This window comes from Melopsittacus undulatus, chromosome 4, assembly GCF_012275295.1.
Source record: "Melopsittacus undulatus isolate bMelUnd1 chromosome 4, bMelUnd1.mat.Z, whole genome shotgun sequence".
Classification (NCBI taxonomy): Eukaryota; Metazoa; Chordata; class Aves; order Psittaciformes; family Psittaculidae; genus Melopsittacus; species Melopsittacus undulatus.
The window spans coordinates 82,495,040-82,518,670 of NC_047530.1; the positions used below are offsets into that span (position 1 = coordinate 82,495,040).

Below are 23,631 nucleotides of genomic sequence, written 5' to 3' on the forward strand. Positions count from 1 at the left end.
AGGGCTGCTCTGAATCTCTTCTCTGCCCAACCTGTAGCTGTGCCTGGGATTGCTCTGACCCAGGGGTAGGACCTTGCATATATATATATTTATATATACATGTATTGATATATTAACTGCTGTTCAGTAGCAGCTGTTGGGCAGAAATGCACAGTAAGTATTGTTCCTGCTCAATGATAAGACAGAAGACAGTTGAGGCTTTTATTACATAAATGACAGGGCTGAACTCCAGTGATTTTAACTACTCAGGTACTTCCCAATGAAGTGTGGCAGGATGGGACACTCTTTAGTGTTAGCTGGCAGGTATGGTGGGCAGAGAATACCCTTCTGGATGTTGCACCGCTGCTGGGAGGGAGCCGATGGAGAAAGCAGGGCAGACGGGAGGGTGAGTGAAAGCAAACACAGCATACTGAGTCCTTTGGTGCTTGTAAAGGAGTGAGAGCAGGGAAGTAAAGGTCTGATGGGCTTTAAAAAAATAACTTGAGCTGCCTAATGTTAACCAACATCCTGTGGGAAAGTTAGCAGCTGCTGAAAGAGGCTCTATAAAGCAAAATGACAAGTCGTCCTGCTACGAACGAAAGATAAGACACAGCATGGGCGCATCAGGAACTCTTCAGTGACCCAAGAATTAAGAGAAGAACAACAACAAAAATAAACGTTACAAATAAGCATTCACAACTCTACGGACGAGGATAGGCGCCCAGGGCACGGCAGAAGGTCTGTCCCTCTCCTGGGCTGGAGGCTCACGCTGCCTGGCTTTGGGCGAGCGGAGCAGTATGACAACGAGGGGTGGCTTTTACCCCGTGTTCATGAGGCGGTGCCCACCGCCGAGTACCTAACGGGGCAGTTCTGGGCAGAAAGGCGTGCAGGACGCCAACAGCCTGCAATGGGCTTGGATCGAGTCCATCGATAAGCACCAGCCGAGGCGGGCCGGGCCGGGCCGTACCGCCTCACCCAGCACCCCAGCCTCCGAGCAGACCCACCCCCCGCCCCGCCGCTCTCTCTAGGACCTGCGATGAGTTTGCCCGTCGAAGTCGGCCTCAGCGCCTGCGCGGAGGGAGGCGGCCGAGCCCTGTATCCCCATGGAGAGCGCAGAGGCCGAGCCGAGCGATAGTCGCTCGGAGGAGGACGGCGCCGCACCCTGCAGCGACCTCCTGCCTCCGGAGCAGTCCGGAGCCACGGTGAGGGTGAGGAGGATGACGGTGGAGGGGCGGTGTACCTCCCGCGGGCTGCCGGCCTCGGCACGGCCTACTCCGCCGGGACTGAGCACCGGGCTTTCCTGAGTGTGCTGTCCAGCCGCCGCGCCGCTGGCCCTGGGCGGGCAGGGGGGGATGCGGGGTTCGGCCGGCAAGGGGAGGCCGGGGCCGGACGGCAGTCCAGCGCTGCCCGGAGCGGCGGGAAGGGGCTACAGGTGGGGATGGGCCCTCCAGCTGCCTGCCTAGAGCCGAGTCCTTGCCTGGGGGAGCTAGGGGCAGAGCTGTGCAGCCCGATCCTCTGAGCTGGGGGCTTCTCCTCCCAGCCCTGTTGGGACGGGGTCAGAGAGCTTTGTGCGCGATCAGTCCTCATCTCTGGTGCCAGATCCCTGTTACTATTTATTGCTATTAAGTATCTTCTCAATTTATCTTCCTCCCCCTTACCACCTCCCTTTCAATTCAGCATTGCCTTTCTAGGGTGGGTGTGTGGTCCTGACCTGCTCACCAATGTGTAAAAGATAACGATCCTCCTCTGAGGGATTAAATAGAAAACATCCCAGTCCGGATGTATTCTGTTTCCTGTGAAAGGGGAGAGGTGTGTCCCAGGTGCCCTGAGGAGGAATTCACCGGGAGTTTGGAGGTGTCTGGGTAGAAAGCACTGGAGTTGACTTGGTGTTTTTTGGGTGGTTAGTTGTTGTTTTTTTTTTTTTTCAGAAAAGGTTACTTTGTTACCTGTGAGAAGAAATATTTTTCCTTCCTGCCCTCCTGGCTCCTGATGGTTTTTGCCTGTTTGTAGTTTTTGTTGGTTTTCTTTTTTCCCAGAAGCAGGTTTTTGTTTTCATTTGCAAATGTGATACAGAGCACAGATATAAAACAAAGGCCCGCCAAAGGCGTTATCCTATAGAGACCTGTCTTATTTAAATGAATGTGGTGTGGAAGAAGGGGAGGCAGGGTTAGTGGCCTTTGCCTTGTGTGGCTGATGTTACATGAATCTTTATTTTCCTCTTCTAAAAAGATGGAAGACTGTTTGGCAAAAAAAATGGAAATCACTGTTTCAGAAGCTGAAAAACGGACTGGGAGGAATGCCATGAACATGCAAGAAACATATACTGCTTACCTCATTGAGACAAGGTGGGTGATGAGAGCTCGCTCTCCAGTGTGTGGATGTGCCATTCTAAACATACTCTCCCTCCATCCAGCCCTGAAAATAATCAGGTACAGCTGATGAAAGGATCTGGCTGGTTTATGACTTGTCATGCAATTATCAACCTACTCTAGGGGGTCTTTTCCTGTGAAAACTTGGCATCAGATCTGCAGCAGTACTAATGCTGATGTTGTGTAGCTGTGTATGCAGAGTAATGAGTGCTTGAAAGATGCTGCTTTAATATGGTGTCAACAGCTGTTTGGTTGTTTCTTAGACATGGGTTGGATAAACATATATGTACGTATGAGATTGTATGTGAGAAAGGTTGTGCATTGAGGTCTAAAGTGATGGTTGGGCTTGGTTGAGATCACAAGAAAATAAAGAAGTTTCATGACTTACGTCATGTGGTCAAAATTTACTCCCCCACTAATATTTGAAGTGTTTTGCTTGATCTGATCAATACATACTTCTTGTAGATCCTCAAAAGGTTGAGGTTAATTAACTATTTCCTTCCTTCATACTAGCTTGAGCTTTCACTGGAGAACTTACTGCTTGCTATTTCTATTCTTGTGTTAACAAGATTAATAATACAGCTATGGTAAACATGCTTAGTACTACAAAGACAACTTGCAACTTTAAGTTTTGAGTAGTGAAAAGAAGCTTTAAAATATCTTGCAAGTTATTACTTTCCAAACAGTTACAGGTAACTCCTGTTACACAGGATCCTATTACTCAGCTGAAGGAAGAATTTCAAAATTAGACTTTAGTAGGAGTTTTTTTCTCCCTCTTTTTTATAATAGTTTCAACATTTGGGCCTTGACTCAGGAATGATCTGCTGTACAGATAAAACCTTCTGAAACAAAACAGTTGCATTTTGAAAAGGCTCTGAAGAGTTCAAACTGTAATACTATCACATAAGTCTCTAGTTACTGGTAAAAGTTACTTTGCTTGTTTAATTGAGGAAGGAGCATACCAGTCACACTGACTGCAGGCATAGTGGGATACGTTTACTATATTTTTTATAACATTTAAGGATAAAATCCAAAATAGACGGACATTATATTTTTCAAATATTGTGTCTCTTTGTCAGTTGCTCAGATGTTAAAAAAAAACTTCTACAGTGTGTTGATATCAAAGATCGCATCTTCTCACATAAGTAATGTTATTTTTCTTTTAATGATACTTCTGAAGGAAGAGAGAAGAAAATTGGTATCCTTGGTGTCTGACTGTGATGGGAAGTATGCTCTGGAGCTGTCTTTATGCAGCTCCAGAATATGCTGACTGCATCTCCTTTCCCAGTCTCTCTTCCATTGCTTTAGACTCACTTACCCACTCCTGCTGGTCTTTCCCAGTGGCTCTTCTGTAGTGGCAAAACTGTAATTTGCTGCCCAGATTTCTTTAATTCATTAAGATTTATTTTATTCTGTAGTCAACAGATACCAAGACCAATTACGTGTTTGTCACGGAATTATTGAAAATATGGGTTTGTCACATCTGTAATAAAGTAGGTTCCTTCTTCCTTTTGCTGAGAAGGCAAAATTTCTTGAATAAATATAGTCTGCACTATTAAATGTGCTTCCTGCTGAGCATGTATCTGTAGCTGGGCTTCACAGCAATTTGTCTATGGGTAATAGGATATTTTGTAGCTGAAGAATAAAACTCAGTTTATAGTAATCTAAAAAGAAGACTGCTTAATACTAGTTGCTTTACGTTTGTGTGAACTAGAGTTCTGCCATTACTGCTATCTAGGATTTAATTTCAGTTTGAACTGAGGAGTTGCATCTGGGTGAGTAAGAAACACAAGATGGGTGCAGTTACAACCACTGTATATTTGTTACAGAACAGGAGCAGAGCATTAATTTTGCTAGTGCTGATGAACCTCTTTTCAAAATGCAAGAGATGGTGTGGTTTCCTTTTACTTTTCGATATGAAAAGATTTATTACTGTTCTCAGGTTTTCATGTGACTTTTGTTGACTTTTGTTTTTTTTAAGTGCTATTATACCTCAGTGTAGTTCTGTTTTGTTGAGTCTACTGCTGGAGACTGCAGAGTCTCAGCAAATTCCAAAGGTCATGCTTCCTGAAAGCATCCCCTTTATTCTTCCTTTACACCTTTCTGCATTAGCTAACTAGATTTTTGTGGTGAGCTGTTTCCGTTCAATTAGTCTTCAAGTCAGTTTGCTTCACAGCTTCTGTTAAACTATACAGTTATTTAAAAACAGCTTAGGTTTTATATTATCCCTGTGAGAACAGAGGCCACTTCTGCCTCTTTGTGGAAATGGCATAAAGGCAAGTACAAATTCTTATAATGAAGATGTACAGCTAAGTATTCCTTCTTGAGATGCAGGTGCTCAGCACATCACTTGCTTTCTGTAAGAGAAATTGCAACTATACAGGATCTCACTTAAACTCAGACTAGGTTGCTTGTTGGAGATTTAGACGGCTGTGTCTTGTATCAGAATCTTCATTAAACTACATGAACTGAGGTAGCATGAAACCCATAATTTGACTCAAGGTTTTGTGCCCTTTTTTTGTCATTGCAGAGCTAAAAGTTAATCAGGTCTGTGCTCATGGACTTTAGTACCTTTAGTGCCTTTTTTCCTTCTTTAAAGTAAACAATTTCTTCTGTGGTAATAGGACACTTCCATTTAGATAACTTTGCATCCACCCCTGCTGACTTTCAGATCCCCCATCTGGTCCTCCTGGTCACAATATGATGACTGCAGTGCATTTTGTTGGTTTGTGGTGTTTTTTGTTTTGGTTTGGTTTTTAATATGGCTTTAGGAAAAAGTAGCCCAACTTCAGCAGCCTGGTAACTGACTGCTTAATAGCCAGATCCCTGGTTTCTAGCCCTACTAGTCTTTACTTCCTTTTGAAGTGATTTGGAGGGGTGGGTCACTGTAGTTTCTTGTTACACCACCAGCACGGCCTTGGAAGTTACTCATCTTAGTTCTGCTTTTGGTGTTTGGAAAGTTTTCCAATTGTGACATAAATGATACCTGCTTCTCTTGTAAGACCTTGGATTGCCCATCCAAAGTATAAGGAATTTTAAAGAAAAAGAGAAATTAATGTGGAAATCAGTAGCCAGCCAGGTCACAGTTCAGTAGCAGCAGTGCTGCACCATAGGACTTGAAGAGTTTTTCCTTTGTCAGGATCTGTTTGAGTTCCTTACCCAAAGTCTCCTGTTCCATACTGGTCTGGGTAAAGAGCCCAGGCATGCATTTCCAGGGGAGAGTTACAGAACAAATGCCCTTAGAGAAGTGTTGTCTTCTAATAAAACAACAATGCAGATTTTGGTCATTTAGAGTCAAGAAGGTGTGTCTACTCTGTCCAAAGGAGGTGTTAGGAAAAGAGGAAGAAAGTCTGAATTCAGTATGAGCTTTAAACAGGGAAGAGTCAGGAAGTGAAAGAAGATGGAAGAGTTGAAAAATTGACTGCTGATTTTTACTTAATTGATCTTGTGACTCATTAACACCCCCAGTAGATGTGTATTTTAATTAAATACAGCAAACTGGGTGATGGTGGGGGGGTGGGCGAAGTATCAGCTGGCTGTGATGCATCCTCTGGCAACAGAACTTCATCATATGGCTTGCTAGGTGACTTCTGGTGTCTTACAAAGCACCTAAGTGATCTGTAATGGTTGCTCTTCTGTCTGTTGAGAAGCCTAAATACAAAGACCATTTCTAAGAGCTATTGGAAAAAGTTGCCCAGCCCTCTAAGATAGTATTCCTCTACAAAGAAGGTGAACCTTGCCCACTGTCAGGGAGTGGAAGTGTCTCTTCTTGTACACTGGAAGGTCAAAGGCTGAAAGCAAAGTTACTGCTTCTGCAGTTGAAGAGGTGATTGCTTTTACGAGGAAGTAAACAGATGTATTTCCTTCTTGTCTGATTTAATACTTCGCAGCCATTCCTCTTTTTATTGCATTCAGAATTGTTTAATGGCTCATTTCAGATAATTAGTTTTAAATGGGAAATGGGAAGAGTTAATTAGATCGACTGAAGTTTTCACATTGGCACTTTGAATTAAGGTCAATGAACATGACTTTTGGACTAATATAATCTAATCACTTATGATAACATCAGTTGTGAATGTAAAAGCTGCAGGTTTCAATTTTGTCTTTTTTTCAGGCTGGTAATTCAGTCAATGAATAACTTGCATTGTTATAACTGTACTTAGAAGGAAAACATATGGTTTTCCTGCCTGAAGACTGTACAAGTATTATATTGTATTTTTAAAACCAAAACGAATTGAGAAGTTTGACTGAATGTCAACAAGTGATTATACTCTTAATTGAAACTGCTCTGCAGTACTTGCATTTAATGGTGGAGTTCATAATGTGGTCTAAAAAATTAGATGGTAATGAAGGTATTAAATGTAATGAGTACCTTTGTGGATTTCTACTTCCTTTCTGGAACAGGGTTCCTGGGGAGAAATACTGTTGTAATTGGTGATATTTTATGGTCTCATATGTAACCAGGTGGAGACATTTTTGGTGTGATTAAAAAAAATTATTTCTATCATCTTGCTTGCCTGTCCCAAATCCATGCATGCAGTTCCAGACTCTCACTACCTCATTTAAAAGTCACTGGTGTGAACTCAAGCTCATAATTGAGGGCTGTACAGTACTTTTCCCACCACAGCTTTGCAAAGATCTTTGCTGCTCCCTTCCTTTACCCAACACAGTGCAGTGCTGCGAGAACAGAATATGACTGCTTTTACTGTATCAAGCCTGGGTGTAAGGGGGAATCTTAACTAGTATTAATTTCAAATGTGGGCTACTTTTATTCAAGTGGGTTAATTTATAAAACGTAGCTGCTTTGTTGGGGGCTACACAGCTGCCCTCCTGAAATGTTGTCTTGCCTCTTCAGTTACTGAAAGTCACTAAACTGAAGTTTCACAGCCCCTGGAAAAAAATACTGGAACAGGTGCTGCTGGAGGCAGAGGTAGCAGGAATGTCTACCCTGTAGAGTGTGGTGGCAAGGCTCTTGCTGAGGTGCGACGGCTAGGGTTGCAACTTTTTGCAGTGGCAAAGAACATCCTGACGTTTCTTTGGACAAGTGTCTGTCTGCTTGTTTTGCTGTCGCATTTGCTTCTTTTACCTGTTGTCTTGAGTGAAAAGCAGTTAAGAAACAAGAACTGTTAAATAAAGAGAAAAGCAGCAGCTACAACCAGAAAAGGCAGCATTCACACTTCTAAGACAGTGAGAATAAATACATATTAGAATAAAGGAAGTAAGTATGATCTGGGAAAAGAAATAATGTCAGGCTGCTTCAGACAGACTGTGTTTAGGAGGTTGTATCAGATGCTATCTGTTTAAAAAAGAGCAAACTATACAGGCAGGTTTGACCTTCAAGGTTCTCTAGTAGTAATGTAGCCTTTTTCTTCAGGGTATAATGTAGGGCTTTTAATGTAAAAGCTTGATTAACTTAGACTTAGGTAAGCCTAGCCTGTTGTCCACAGATCAACTTTGTCAGAAAGAAATGACAGTAGGCTTTAGATCTAGTAAACTTGCATAGTTTCTTCAGTGTGGGCAGGGGAAGTGTGTTGAGTGGCACAATTTGCTTCTGGCATCTGCTTCCTTCGTCCTTGAGTTCTTGAGGCTCCTTGTGGATGTGAAACTTCAAGTGACAGGGTACCTGCATCTCTGTTGTGTAACAGTAGTAGTGATTTGTTCTCACATAGGATGAAGCTTCTCTATAAAGCTGTGGTCCTTCCCTGCTAAAGTGCTACACTTCTAGATGACCTTTACAAAATTTTGGTTACTATTTAATTTCCTGCTTGATATTTGTGTGCATGTGTGGGCTGAGATGTTACTATTCTGATTATTGTGTTTTCATTTTTTTGTTTGTTATGTGGGTTTGAGTTTTTTCTGTTTGTTGATAACTAATGTGTTGTTAATTCTGAGAAATACAAAGCCGATACAGCAGGCATGTTGAGAAATGTTTTTGCACAGTTAAGGCTCCATATGGTCTTCACTGCTTCTAATTTATAATTAACTCTTCAAAACAGTCATGGAGCATTAAGAGAGTAATTTACACTGGAAGGTTCTCTTGTGATCTCGTACAATGACAGCTTACTGATGGTGTGTTGACCGGAACTTTTACAAATGATAAATGGACTGCTACACTATTAAAATATGTGAGGATCCTATTGGTGTATTTGCCTTCCTTCAGTAGTTGAAGAATTGGAATGTGAAATAAAAGTGCTTTCTCTTCTAACCTATAACCGGTACTATGGAAGTAGAGTGTATGTAGTCCCTCAAACAGACCTGAATCTGTGAAGTCGCTTTTAAATCCTAAAGACATTCTTTTTGTTTTAATTTCTTTTTCTCCTGTTAGTTTGTATCAGAGCACTTAATTCTTTTTTCACACTTGTGGTATTAAAACTGTTGAAATTTAAATGATAATGGGACTCTCTTGACTGCAGGAATTGAGAGTTCTAAGAAAAATACACATTAACTTTTACATGATAAAGCTGACTTGACAAAAATGGGTGTGTAGAGGAATGGCATGCTAGAGCAGGGTGAGTTATGGCAGATCAACTATGGAAGATAAGCTGCCTAACTATACCGCTAATGTTTATTACCATAACTGTATTTGAGTGTTATAGAGAGGCCACTTACAAACCCATACTATCAAAAATTGGGATAGTTCTTTTCTGTTATCTTGTGAAGTTATATGTCTGTAGAAGTGCACTTGAATATGGAGTAGGAATGTCTGGACCAGAAACTTCCTTGAAAGAGAAACTTCATTCTTCTCTGGGCTGAGCTCACTGATGTTGTAGGTTATTCAGAAAGTGATAATCGTAAGATTGGACTTCCACTGCATTGGGAATTGATTGGGTTAGAGGCAGAAGACAACACTTCAGTATGCACTGTGTTGTAGTGAAACAGCCAAACTTTTCTAAGTCCTCTGTATTCAGGAGGTGGAAAACTTTTATATTTGAAGTTGTTCATGGCAATGTAAGCCCATAGAACAAGTTAAGTGGAGATGAAAAATAATTGCAGCCAGTGGTACTTTTCCTTAGGGGCTCATACTGACAAGAAAAATAAGAGTAATATTTAAAAAATAAACTGACCTATTCTTCTTGCAGTTTGCCTTTGGTGGTAACTTCATAAGCCTCTGTAACTCTACTGTATGTCTGAAATGTGTTAGACTGACATAAAGTGTCAATAGTATGTGCAGGCCAAGCCCGCCTCTAGTTACGAGGTGATACAGTCAGTCTTAAAACTTCAGTTGAATTTTAAAAAAAGATGAATAATGAAACTCTCCTATTACAGAAAAATAAAAATTGGAATTAAGAGCTAGTTAAACACAACTCCTGTGCCAGTCCCAGGATGGCATTTGCCATGGCCAGGAAATGGTTATGTTTTGGAGTGACAGAGACATTTAATAGCAATAGACCAAATGCATCCTGCAGGTTTTTTGTTTGTTTGTTTTTGTTTTACTTTCTTACTCTCTTTCTTGTCTGACAGAACATCCATTATATTACGGAGAACTCCTTGTTCCAGATCTTGGGATCTGGATCTGTAATCTTCCTGTTTTTAAGAGTAAGGGTGGCTGCTGTCTGCTTCACTCTATGCAGTGTATCTGCCTAGCTCTAGGTGAGTCTCTGATGTCTTGCTGCTGGTGCAGCACCATCTCTACCTGCAGTATGGATGGGTCTCCAGGCAGTCCTGGCCTGTGGTTGTTGGTTTTTTTTGTCTCTGTCTTCATGTTTGCTTGTGCAGTATGTTTTCAGACAGGGTTCGCGTAATCTTATGATATATTGATGGTGGCTATGTTGCTTAAGGGTTGATGATAACCCATGCAGAAGTAGTTCTCTTGAAATCCATGGTGTAAGTTAGTGCAACTGGTTGACAGCTGCTGAAGCTGAAGATTAAAATGTTCCCTAATTTTGAAATACTTTTATGTATTTCAAATATATAAAAGGAAGGGCTTGAAAGGGCAGTTTGTTTGCCAAACCCTTCAGCTTTCAACCAAACAACTGATCTTCTAGGGCAGAGTAGCTTAGTTCTCTATGTATTAGGTTTATCTCCAGCTCAGCAATAGTATAGTCACTAGATACCCGCTTTTAGCTGAAGCGTTCTTGAAATGTTTAAATTGTGCAGTATTTGTGTAGGGAGGAATGCTGCACAGCCTGTCATCCCAGCACTAAGGTGAGCTTACCCGCTTCAAAACTCTGTGATCGCAGTTGCAACTGTGTTGAACTGAAATACTCTAATAGGGAAGAATTCTGTGGGATGATGACAGTGTGAATTAATGCCCATCAGCAGTATGCTCACCTTTTTTTCTTTTTTATTCTTAAGTCAGTCTCAAGCAGTTTTAAACTGCATCAATTTGTGTTGAGTGCTTATGAATGCATACTTTTTCTTCTTCTTTGTGATTTCTTTTTTCTACAAATTCAAACATCTGGAATAAATGTCCACTCTGCAAGGCAAGGATGAATGTACAGAAAATGTTCTGTCTTATTTAAAAAAATTCCTTTTGCATAATTCTGTATTACATCAACCTCAAGAGGTAACTATGCTTAAAAAAGGGTAAAACAAGGCTGTTCCTCTCTAATGAGAGTTCAGAAATGGATGACAAAGGCTTCTTGTATTTTAAGCATATCAAATAATTGGGGCCATGCTGGAGTGGGAGTGGGATTGTTTGTTTTTCAGTAAGATCATTAAAAATCTAAGCTTGTAGGTTAAGAATAGCTTAAAAAAATAGTACTTTTTTTGCTATTTAGATGATTTTAAAACTTTAGTCCAGAAAGTGCTCATGAATTCAGGAACTGTATAGCCTGAATTCTGCTGGAAGAAATAATGTAGTACCCTATTCTGCTGAGTACCCATTGGACTAAATACTTGTAGTTTATAACTTACTGTTCCCAATTCTGGGCTCCACAAGTACAATATGTAGACATACTGAAGAAAGTCCAGCAAAGGGCCATGAAGATGATTATGGGCTTGGAGCATCGGACATACAGTGAGAGGCTTAGAGAGATGGGGTTGTCCAACCTCTGGAAAATATAGCTTACAGGATATTAGCAATCAGTACCTGGTGGTGTAGGTAGAGGTGGAATCAGGCTCTTTCTGTGATGTACAGAGACAAGAGGCGACGGCCATAAATTTAAATTTAGGAAATTCCACTTAAATGTAAGAAAACTTTTTTACTGCAAGGGTGGCCAAACATAGGAGTGGGTTGTCCAGTGTGATGGTAGAGTGTGTGTCCTTGGAGACACTAAAAACCCAACTGGATGTGTCTCTGGAGGTCCCTTCCAACCTCAAGTAACCTGTGTTAATTTCGTAACATAATTAATACTGTTTCATATAGTTTTATGCCAGTGCTTTGTACATGAATTAGTTGCTTAATATAAGAACTAAGGTAGACATAGACATCACTGGTTGCTGTTAAATCCTTGTTTGAATTGTATTTGGGTTTATTCTGACATATGCTAACTGCCAAGAAGTGTTACTGACCTGATCCTTATTTTATGATAATACAAAGTATTTCTGTTGCTTTAAATACCTTATATGAATGATGATTTTTTCCCCAGCATTTTTATTACTTTTCAATCCTATAATATTCCATGTTTTCTCCTTTTATAATACCATAAGATTCTTGAATACCTTGCTAGGTGATGTTTGCTTTAAGTTTTCAACAGGTTTTTCAGATGCGTCAATTTTATACCTGCTTACTCTCTCTTCAGCTCTTTTGTTAGACTGCTACTTAGTCCTTAAATATAAAACAGTAGCACTTTGAACAAAAAAAAATGTTTGGAAGTGCTTTGAAATTTGCTATGTTTTTCTAAAAATAACCTTTAAAATTTCTTCATATTTTTTAAGTTACATTTTAAACTATTCTAACTACTGCAGGCAGGACAGTTTTTCTCCTCTGAAGTAAAGACTTGCTTATTAAGTAATAAATTCCTTCTTTTAATACTCTATATCATTAAGCTGCTAATGAAATTGTGCTGGCTTGGAGCATAGCACTGTTTCAAGAGAAATATGTTTAATTCTATAGTGATGTGAATGAAGTCACTTGTGTGACTGTTTACTTGACTGTGGCATACCTGTTTGTTTGGGTGTGATGAAAATGTGTTTTTAAAAAATATGAGTGCTATCAGGCAGAAGTTATAAATATTTTTAAATGAAGTTTGCAGACATGAAATTCATTAAGGCTACTGAGATTATGGGCAAGCTGTACAGTAATCTTTACTGGGTAACTTTTTTTAGGGCCTTTGCTATAACTGTACTGATGGTAAGAGGGAAAAGGCAATAGCTTGCAAACACTCAAATTTGCTATTTTATCTTTCAGAGCTGTTGAGTCCCAGAGCGAGGGACAGTGTGCTCCAGTGGACTCCCTGTGGCGACGTTACAGTGAATTTGAGTTGTTGAGGAACTATTTGTCAGTTACCTATCCACATATTGTTGTTCCACCTTTGCCAGAAAAAAGGGTAAGGAGGCTGTGACTGCAACTTGTTTTGTGTTGTTTGTTATTTACTTACTGTTAACACTCTTCTGTTTAAATAGGCTGACTTCGTTTGGCATAAGCTATCAGCAGATAATATGGATCCAGATTTTGTGGAAAGAAGAAGAATCGGTTTGGAAAACTTCCTGTTACGTGTGGCTTCACATCCTGTTCTTTGTCAGGAGAAAATCTTTTATTCATTTTTAACACAGGTATAGTAAAGTGATGTGCTTTCTAATTACACTCTTTAGTGATTATTTATTTAAGATAATGTCCTTTTGCTCTTCTTCCCTCCTATTTACCTATAGCTTGTTCTTTGTTTACAAAGATAGACAGTGTGAACAGAGTTGAGGTAGGAAAGACTTACCTATCTAAAAGGCTTCTTAACAACCCACTGCAGTTGTACAGTCAGACTTCTTATGTACCTTATGACTTTTTTCCAGTCTAGTTCTAAGGCTCCTAAGATGGAATTTCCACTTATTTGGAGTGGCATATTGGGAACTTAATGTCTGTTGACTGAAAAAGCTTCCCTAGGACTAAAGCTGAAATAGCATTCTATGTTGCTGGCTGCAGAGAGAGTATTGGTTCCCAGTTCTCTTTTTGGATATCCATGGTTTCTTCAGCTTTGAGGTTTGAGCTGTGATCTGTTCATATGTGTTGTGGTCCAAAATCAGTACAATATGTTATCACAAAAGTTGTGATCCAATTGTCAGCTAAAGCATTGCATTTTGTAGTTTGCAACTTTAGGAGGAGTTAGATATTTCTCTTTTTTTCTGTTCTTTGGTGAGAGATTCCCAAACAGCAGACTGAGCAGATACATTTTCCACAGCACAGTATAGTATACAGATGAACCAGTGCATGGGAACTGAAAGCAATGGACAACCAACCACTACACTTGAGCAAGGTGACTGAATGTGCAGTGTAAACAGTTGTCACCTCTGCGTTCTTTTTATACTCTCTGCTTCAAGCTGCAAAGGTCATTGAAGCTGCTCATAATCTAACATTCAATAGATGATAGCTGCCTTTCTTTCTAAAGAGCTGAGCTACTTCTTTAGTCAAAGCTGGGAGATTCCTGCTTCTGGTTGGTAGAATGAGGTAATTGAGTAGTGGAGAGAGTTTCTTGGGGGAGGTTAGTATGTAAGTATAGCAGAATGATATGTTATTCTTAACCCAGATTCTTGAAAAGACATGGGGAGGGTAGCTGAAACAGCTTACTGGAGAAGATCTTCTGATATAGGGACTTTCAAAAGCTGTGGCACTTTTTAATCTCACTAACTTAACATTCTTCTCATGTATTTTTTTAGGAAGGTGGATGGAAAGAAATGGTGAATGAGACTGGATTTCAGTTAAAGGTAATTAATTCTCTCATGACTGCTATGATACAGGAATACTCCAGCAAACCTGTTTTATGTTATTTATGAAAGGCTCTTTGCTGTTACAATGAATTAAATGCATTGTTTTATGTATACTTGTAACAACAGAAAACAGTGGTGTTGTTAGCATGTTCTTAGCCTTCTCTTGAAAGCTTGTTAACATGTGCCTGTGATGCTCAACCTTGTAATTCTGCTAGTAGTGTAGAATTATGATCCTCAAAAGCTTTAAAACTAATGAACTTGAGCCCATAGCAGTCTTTTTGTATGATATCAGTTCAGTTTAGCGTGGGTGTCAGATTTAACCTGGTCAGAGTTGCAAGGTGTAAAAAAAAATAGGGTAAGCAAACGGGTCTGAATTTTAGGACTTTTCTACAATGATAAGTTGCTGAAAGGGACTAGGACAGATGGATTTGGTGCCCCTTAACTGTTTAACAGAATGTGTCTTGAAGTAGTACTATCCCCATTGACATCAGCGAGTTCATGGCTAGGTAAAGTGGTGGGTGGAAAGCCTGCAGGAATGAATGATCAAAGGTTGTGTGTCTGTGCAGGATAAGAACCTGTGAGAAACTGATAGATTGCTCGGCTGTGTCTGGAAAAGTTACCGTATGGGGACAAATACTGAGCTTTTGTTTCATTGTAATGTGATCAACTCTCATGAAATCATAACTGAACAGTAGGTGGATTATGAAGAATTATTCTGAATAGTGAGAGCTAAAGAAAAATCACTGGTGCTCTTATCTTCAGTGTCCAAGGGGCTTTGATACTGACACTTAATAACTAAAGTTGACAGGAATGCTCTTCCATCATGGCAAGGCTTGCATATTGGTAATATTGATAATGGAAAAAAATTCAAGCTCTCAAGTTGTGTTTTCCTAGTCAACACATCTTTATTTCAGCTTATGCTCATAGGAGTTCAGAAAGTTTTTACTGGCAGCATGTTCAGGAGTGAAAACACTGGTGTGTATATGAAAGAAAACTCATAGCAGAATGCTGAGAATATTTCCGTACATGAAAGTGTGTTGCAGATTGAGAGATGAGCAAGTGCTGTTTTCTTTCTAGATTTGACTGTGTGTATAGTTTTCACTTTGCAGTTCCTGTTTCGTTAGAAAGGGAAGATACCTTTTTGCAAAAACCTGGGAAAAAGTATTATTATTCCTTGATTCAACATCTGAAGTATAAATATAAAACCCTCGAGATTAGATGTTATTTAGCACTGTACTGAAGGACAAACCTGTTTTTACTCCATGTCATAGACTAGAATCAGATCACTGGTTTACATGCAGCTGCTGTCTCTGCTGCTGGTGCATTAAAGCAGGATGTGTCTTTTGTCCCAAAGGGTTTGAACCAGGCTACTAAGCTTTAAATTAGGCATTAATGCAATGTGGCATGTTATAGTTGAATATTGATGTTGGAGACTTTGTTTATGCTGCCAACTGTGTCAGTAAATCATGCCTTTCCTCCCTCCCACCCCCAGGAATTAATTTTATTCTTTAAGGGATTTGTCACTTGGGATTTCAACCCTTCCTTTAGGAAGGAAAAAGTTCCCCTCTCTTTATTTTTCTTATATGATTATGGGATCATAGTAGGAATTAACTGTGTGAAAACTCCTTGACAGTACCTCATTTGATGGGGAGTTCATCTCTCAAATGCTTGTGTGCTTTAGTCTTAAATTAAGACTGGACAGACATTTTTCTAAAAGCATAACTCTGTGCAGGTCAAATTCTCAAAAGTGGTGTGTGGGAGTTACTGTGCTATTAACAGGAAGAAGGAAATAACCCTACTTATGGGGTTGAGCGTTGGCAGGACCTTTATTTCTGCCTGACAGTGCTTGTATACTTACTGAATTCTTATTCAGAGCACTACATATGTCTCTAACTACATGTGTCTGTGTCCCTAGATGTAGGGTTGGCTTTTGCCCTTGCTTTTAACACTTTCCAAAACTACAGTGAATAGAAGGGTTCCCAGTTTACTGGGGGAAAATCAGGTCCTGGTCTCTACTCTCTGCCATTGCTGCCCTGGCAGCCTGCATTTTATTTGTCACTACCATAAGGTTCTTGAGAAGGTCAGGGTTTGTCCTGAGTGAGCTGAAGGGCAGGAGAGCAGGGACTGAAGGTGGCCCATGGGTTGTGACTGGGATAAGAGAAAGGCAAAAACCTACCTTGTAACTGTAATGTTGAAAGTGATCAAGTGTAAACTTGTTGAATGTGCGTGCTGTTCTGACAAACTGAAATGGCTTTGGTGCCTGCTATTTGAACATAAATATGGTATTTCGAGAAATAGTTAATTAGAGAGAAGGACTTGTTTAACATCAGTGTACTTAGGTGGTGGTTGTACTCGGAGAGAATGTGTGAGAGTGCACAGAGATTTATCTGAATGATCTGAAATCTGGCTTGTGTAATAACTCATTGGGATATAGCAGTGGGGATCCAAGCCCATACAATCCCGTGGAGCACTCTGAATAAACATAAAGGCTAGGACTTGGAGTTACTGCAGTGTTTTGTGTTCCTTGTGCTATCTTGGGCATGCTTTGCCATGATGCCTTTATCTTCCTTTTGCAAGATATTCTTAGAGGAAAACTGCACATAGTGGTGACTGTGAACCTGTTTCTTCTAGTATCAGTCAGTCTTAGTCTTGCAGGTTACCTTTCAGTTTGTAGATCGTTTTGTATTGATGGTTTCATAATTGGAAAGAGGACAGCTACAGTTAGCAAGATTTCCATCAGTACCTCTCCTAGTTGCAAGGAAGAAGCTACTTTTCCATCAGCTTGGATGCTCTCCTCAATGTCCCCCAGGGTATGGAGGTGATTCCAGATGAAAACAACTTGCAGTAATATTCAAATATGGGTATCTTCTGGTCAGCCCCAATGCAGTGGGAGGTGAAACAGTCTCAAACCATACCTGTCTCATCTGTAGAAGTTACTGTAAGGAAGCTCTAAAATATGTATCATAAGCCCTAAAGAAAGGACTTTCTTCTTTGGGAAAACACTGTGTTCCCTTCACTGTCAAATTCAAAATAGCTCTTCAAGCTCCAAGTTGGCTCTAACATTGCACAAAATATTCCTGTGTCATATACCAGTGCTAACACATACTCCTGAAGTAAGTTACTGCTAGTAGTTGTGGCACAGTCTGTTAGCTAAAAGAGTACGCTACTGGAAATCTATACACCTCGCAAGATGTGTTTCTTTATTTTTGTTTCGATCAAAAACTATTTCCTGGAGTTGGAGATTTCATGCAGTACAGATGAACCCTGAGTGAGCTCTCTGTGAAATGCCACATGGAAATGAAAAGTGGTGATGTGGGATCTCTGCAGATGAGGCTGGGATGTCTCACCTGTGTTGGTGTCTTATTAAGAATAAATAACCACTGCACAATTTAAAGTTCAGTTAAACCGACCTGCTTAGAGAGGTTCCATACTGCTGTTGCAGTCATTGGTAAACCAACATTTCAGAAAGTAAGGTAGCTAATTACCTTTTTAATTAGGTATTTCTATAGAGATTTATACATGTTGTCTTATAGAAGAGAACATTGCATTAAAATAGCTCTATTCTGATATACAAATTACATATTTTCTGTAAAGCAAATCATAAAACAAGAGAACACCATATATAAGATGTTGATTTCACTGGGGAACTGTTCCTAGTAATAAAGAGCATATAGAGGTCACTACCACTGGTTTTATTTGGTTTGAAAAATATAAAATAGTGTGTCCATATGGTCTTATGTTACCTAATTGCTTCATCTAAAAAGAATGTAGGGTTGTGTATCTTAACTCCGTGATTTGTGTAACATTTTAAGAAGGGACTCTTTTTGTGGCATTTGGATTTTACCAGCTTAATTTTAGTGAATACCAGTTTACATCCTAGTTTACAAAAATAGCTTATTTTTTTTTTTACTTTTTAATAAAGGATTTGACATGCAGGGTAGTTAGTGTTAACTTGTTCAATGTTTGAAGATTTAAATATGTAAAGAAAGCAGGATATTTTTTCTATTGGTGCTGCCAGAAGGCTGAGATTTTTTTTGTCAGTGGAATTTAATTGCATTAAATTAACAAAGCTTTTTTTTCCCCCTTTTTTCAGGCAGATTCCAGATTAAAAGCTCTTAATGCAACATTCAGAGTGAAAAACCCAGACAAGTAAGATTCCACATCCTTCTTCCCTCACTTTCCCTTTTCCAGTTACAACTGTAACTTCAGATGACAGAATACCTCCTTAGAATACATTCAGAAAAGAAAACTTATCTTTCAGCACTTCAAATCTTAACAGAAGCCCAGTAAGGAGGTAGTGTGAAAAGGTTTGATAAATCCTGTTTCTAGGAGCAGGAAATACTCAGGAAAAAAAGCCATCACTTCATGCAAAATGAGTCTTTCATTTTAGTTAGATTAAAAGAAAGGGACAAAAAACCCGAACAACCCAGGCCCCGAAAAAGAACCTCTTAATATTTGTTTGTAAAGAGATCTTTCCAAGTGTGAACAGAATACAGATTGATAGTAGGTCTTTCCAAAAATCTGCTAGTGTACAGTACTGGATGCACGCAGCCTGGTGTTACAGTTCATAGTTTTCTTCAAGCTGCCAATTTTCACAGATGCTTTTGGAAGTCCTGAGGTCAGTTCAGCTCTGTTGCACTTTAGGAAGCTCTGAAACAGGCACTAGAGCAATCTGCTGGATGAAAATACTGGTTGGAAATGTCAGGATGTGTAGTGGGAGGTTGATCACACCCTAGGTGACGTGGGAAGGGTAAAGCAACAGTTTCTAGTTCTGCAATAGTTAGAAAGAGCGCAGTGGTAAGGTCCAGAGATGTTGCTCTTTGCATCATCTTTGCATCTGTAAGCAGTGGAGACCTATACAAACTGCTTTGCTGGGTTCATCTGCTATCCAGCAGTGGCAATAGAAGATGCATGTGCCTGACTGCTTTCTGTTGTCTGTTCACTTGGTACTTCCCTAGCATCTATGGGTATTGCATGAAGGATATTAGAAGGTACATGGCTTTCTGAACCTCGCTATAGACTTATCTGTGACTTGGTCCAGTCCTTCCATTTTGTGCTTGTTTATACAGCCTTCTGTGGCAGCAAGGAAGCTTTTAGTTAGCATTTAATATAAAAGGTTTACATATGAGATCAGGTGGCAGTGATTCTCTCATTATCTGCAGGTAAAATTGGACCCTTGTTTGAATGCTTCATCCTCAGTTATTTTCATCCGTGGATAGTAGGAGTTAGCTTTCCCTGTTTTCATGGCAGGGAAACTTTGCCAGTAGCCTGAATGTAGGCATAAGGGGACAAGACTGGGTAAGGCTGAGATGAGGAATATACTGTTACATTTTGAGGTAACTTAATGTTTCAGGAAAGGAAAGCTATTGTTAAGAAGTGACTTGGTAAAAAGCAGGAAAAGAGTTAATACAAGGAAAACATGAGAAGGGGCTTGTAACAGAAACAGTCCCAGAGTGTCTATCTCTCAGCAGAGACCTCTTACAGCACTGAAGAGATATGGCACATGCTTTCTATTTTATTGTGCCAGCTGCATAGCTTCCAAATTGAACTTTTGGATACAAGTTGTTTAATAAATAACTCAGAGCATAACTTGTGGGGGTGTTTTGTTTTGGTTTGGTTTAATTCAGGGAGAGCCTTTTAGTATACAGTGTGCAGCTCTAACTGGAGGAATAGTGCCTTGCTCTGCCTAGTACGCTGATGCTTGAGCTGCCTGGAATCTGTCACCTTGCACTCCTGTGTTACCATTGGTGCTTTTGTGACTGGGTGCTAAAATGGGTTTATCAAGCTCACCTTGCTGAAACGAGATCTGACTGCTGTGTGCAGTGTAGGCTTTCAGGATCCTGGACCAAGAAGGGCTCAGGTGAAGAATAGCTGCAGCTCCCAGTCTGGGTTGCCTCTCAGTGCTATGGAGCCACACTGTTCAGCCTAGGGCAGCTTGAGGAGCTTAAACAGCTGAAACAATGCTGCTCTATGAGGTCAAATGGAGACTGAAAACTAAACTTCTTCCTGTGGGGAGAAATTAATATCTTCAATTGTGACATTTTATTGGTGATAAAAATATGGTATTTTCATATTCAGAGATAAATTTGTATTTACTGCCGAACTCTATGATTTGGCTTCATGGCACCCATCGCCTTGTTCTATTTATGTGCTTTAATCAAAATAATAGGTTTTTTCTTGGTGAAAGATTTCTTTAGAGAGCACTAAATCCTTTCCTAAGGGAGACTTTTTTTATTTTTTTTTTTAAGTAACTCTTCTCTTTTTCTGTCTGGTTACTCAGACAAGTGACTTGGTCTTTAGTGAACAGTTCTCTTCTTATAATGCCTTCCTTCACAAAACAGGAAAATGACATTGCCCCCCCGATGTAAGGAGGAGTACTAGTACTGCTGAGCAAAATGCATGAAGTAACTTACATTCAAATGCTGTCTGCTGTAAATGAAATTCTTTGCCATTACCAAGAAAGATATTTTTGAGAACAAACCTGGTGGTGTTCTTACAAAAATGTGACCTGATCTGTTTTTCATTTTTGTCTGAAGCTCTACTTAATAGCTCAGTTAAATATCTTGACTGTTGGTAATGTTGCAGAACCAGTAAAACCAAATGAAAAGTGCTAGTTAAAAAAGCCTCAGTTACTGAGTGTCAAAACTGTGTCTTTTTTCACACTTCTGCTGTTATGCACTGGAAGGTAAATGTCCCTTTGTGTGCCGCATCAAACTCAGTTTGGAAGTTACTCTATGATGTTTTGGTTTGTTTTGGGGTTTTTTTTGTTTTTGTTTTTATTTTTTTGTTTTTACAAAAAATGTCAGCAAGTAGGACTTGAACACTTACTTGAGAATTAAACCTTTGATCTGCCACACCACCAGCCTCTTCAAAACAGTTTTTCGTGAAAAATTATGTTTGTAGAATTTTCAGCCTTCACAGAAGATTTGACAAAAGTAACATTGCTTTGGTTTATGCTTTTCTGAGAGTAAAAAGAAGGCAGCTTGATTCTGCAGTAGTAATTTTTTAATTATTATCATTTTATCTTTTAATGGAGGGGGAACTGGCACGGGAGAAGCTGTATTGCTGCCAAAGTCCAGGATACTGAAAGTCGTCTTAGGTTCCGGGCTCCAGCCTTCAGGGAGTACAGCATTCCTTAAAGCTTTCTTGCCACAAAACAGGATAAATAAAACTTTTCATTATAAATTTCTGGAGTGGAAAAGGGAGTCTTCCGGAGCTGAAGGCATGTTTTTTAATCTTTTGTTTTCAGTTCAATTATTTCAAGTATCTTCACTGTACGTGTCTGCAGCTGTCTGACACACAGCCCTGGTGCATATTTTATAAAGTGTAAACTGAAGAGATTGCTCTCTAAACCCCACTGTGCAGATCAATGACTACATTTATTTTTCCCATACAGTTTCTCTGCTGCCTTTTAAATCTTTTCATGTACTTTAACCCTGTGTGTGTCATGATCTTATAATGATGCTTCTTTGAGAGCAAAAATACTAGAAATGGCAATAAAGCTTTTGCTTCCTGAATTTAAGGGTGAGAATATCGTAGGGGAAGACTTCCTTACAGGGGAAGAAGAAGTGTTAAATGAAAAACTCCTGAATTTCATACTTTGTCACCCAAAACAAGTGACCTGACTTATTTCAGTAAGACCTCATGAGTACAAGCTATTCTGAAATACAAAGCCTGGCTGTGTGCCTACAGTGGGAAGAGGGATGTAGATTTGGGGCTTAAATATCAATCTGGAAAGCTAATCTTCATCTCTCATTCCTTGATTCTGGTTGTTTTCTTCTGTGTTTATTTTCAGATCATTGCTTAGTAATTTATTAGGTAAAGCTGTTCTTGGCTTCCCATTTGGGTGAAACACATTTTTGGGTACCGAAGTAGGTCATGAGTTAGACTTGTGCATAGTAGGGAGGGTTTACATATACAGAGGTGGCTGTTGCTGTGGATTAATTGGTTACCAGTCACAAGAAAAGCTGTGGCAACTGATTTATCTTTGTCATTAACATAAGCTAAATGTATCAACTTAAACTACCCCCAGGACCTAACTGAGGTGGCTCTTTCCTTCAGTAGTGGCAGCCCAGCAGTGTGTATAAGATCACTTGCAGTGAGTTGTCTGACTGGTACTCTATTGAAATTGTAGTGATTTGATGGCTTTTAGCTGTGTGTGACTCCTGTGCAGGTACAAGTCTCAATAGGGTTTCATCTATAACTGCTTAGAGTTACTGTATGGACTAGCCTTAGAGGAATTGTGATAATTGTGAATGTTTCCTTGAGCTCCTGAAAAGCTATACTTATAACTGGCTAGATGGCAGCTTGAAAGTAAGGTTTTCTTGTCAGGTCGGGAATGTGAACAAGTTATTATTAAGAAGTATGCTTCAGCAGATTTTGGCTTCGTACTTATTTGAAACTTTCCTATTCACTAATGCTTGCTTTTATAAATCCTGTTTAAATAGAAGAAAAAAACCCCACCCCAATAATACAGATGTAGTAATTTCAGTTAACTATTTTTTATTTCATAAAATTTTATCTCCTGAATTGCTCTGAACCTTCACTGATTGCATATAAAGAAAATAGCAGTCATGCCAGTGTTGAATGGTTCGCTTTAGGGAAATTAAACTCTGCAGTTACTTTTAGGAGTCTTCAGCTAATTTCACTTCAACATAATCCAGGCTCTGTCTTGCTGGCTGTAGTGTTGTGGCTCTATCTTGCATTCTGTGAAAGCTTGCTTTCATGATGGCTAATGATGTACTATCTGTTTCCTGCTCCCAGGAGATTTACTGAGCTAAAACACTATAGCGATGAACTGCAGTCTGTCATATCACACCTTCTGCGAGTCAGAGCTGTAAGTATTTCCCATGTGTGTCGTGACAAATAGTATAATTTATTTATAAGGCAGTATTTCTTGTTTAGTCAAGAGAACTGGAATATGTGTTCTAGAATAAGGGCTGTTTTGCCTGAGGGAGTCCAGCTCTGGAGTGTGGGGCAAGAGGTGGCAAAGGGGTGCTGGTTTTGTACAGATTTGAGGGAAAGGCGTTCCAAATATGATGGTTGAGTTTGATAGTCATTGGAAGAGTAAACACATCCATGTTGCTAATCTGCCCTTCCTGTGATGGCCATGTATCAGATGGATATATGGTTTTAAAAAAAATTGAGATGTCTGCTTCTCTCTGTTCAGAAGACAAGTTGCTTTTGCTGGATGTTTGGGCTCGGAAGGGCCCCAAAACATGGTTTTCTGGTCAGACATATAATACTTTGTTTTCCAGAGCTTGTAGTATGAATCCTGTATGCTTCACAGAACACTTTCTTTTTTTGGCTTGTTCTTCAATCTGTAATGAGTAGTGTTCTTTCTAATGATGAGAACAATTCTGTCATGCATCAAGGTACTCTGTGGATTGAGAATGGAAGCTTTTTTCTTTTTCCTCCTCAAGTCACAAAAAGGAAATAAGAAATTGCAATTCCAATAATGCATGATACTGCTTTTTAGTATCTT

At 39.7% G+C, this 23,631-nt stretch overlaps 1 protein-coding gene across 2 annotated transcripts in view; it reads left to right on the plus strand.

Moving 5' to 3' along the window:
• The first annotated feature begins 1,009 nt into the window (after nucleotides 1-1,009).
• Nucleotides 1,010-23,631, plus strand: part of SNX4 (sorting nexin 4) — a 35,623-nt gene continuing 13,001 nt past the window's right edge. The window contains exons 1-7 of one of the 2 annotated variants that reach the window (XM_031053025.2): nucleotides 1,010-1,187; nucleotides 2,209-2,324; nucleotides 12,640-12,778; nucleotides 12,855-13,004; nucleotides 14,097-14,144; nucleotides 18,241-18,296; nucleotides 22,911-22,983. In XM_031053025.2, the coding sequence (XP_030908885.1) occupies nucleotides 1,083-1,187; nucleotides 2,209-2,324; nucleotides 12,640-12,778; nucleotides 12,855-13,004; nucleotides 14,097-14,144; nucleotides 18,241-18,296; nucleotides 22,911-22,983 (687 nt within the window). In that variant the 5' untranslated portion in view covers nucleotides 1,010-1,082. The remainder of the gene's footprint in view (nucleotides 1,188-2,208; nucleotides 2,325-12,639; nucleotides 12,779-12,854; nucleotides 13,005-14,096; nucleotides 14,145-18,240; nucleotides 18,297-22,910; nucleotides 22,984-23,631) is intronic. The other variant, XM_005153789.4, reaches the window with a different exon arrangement.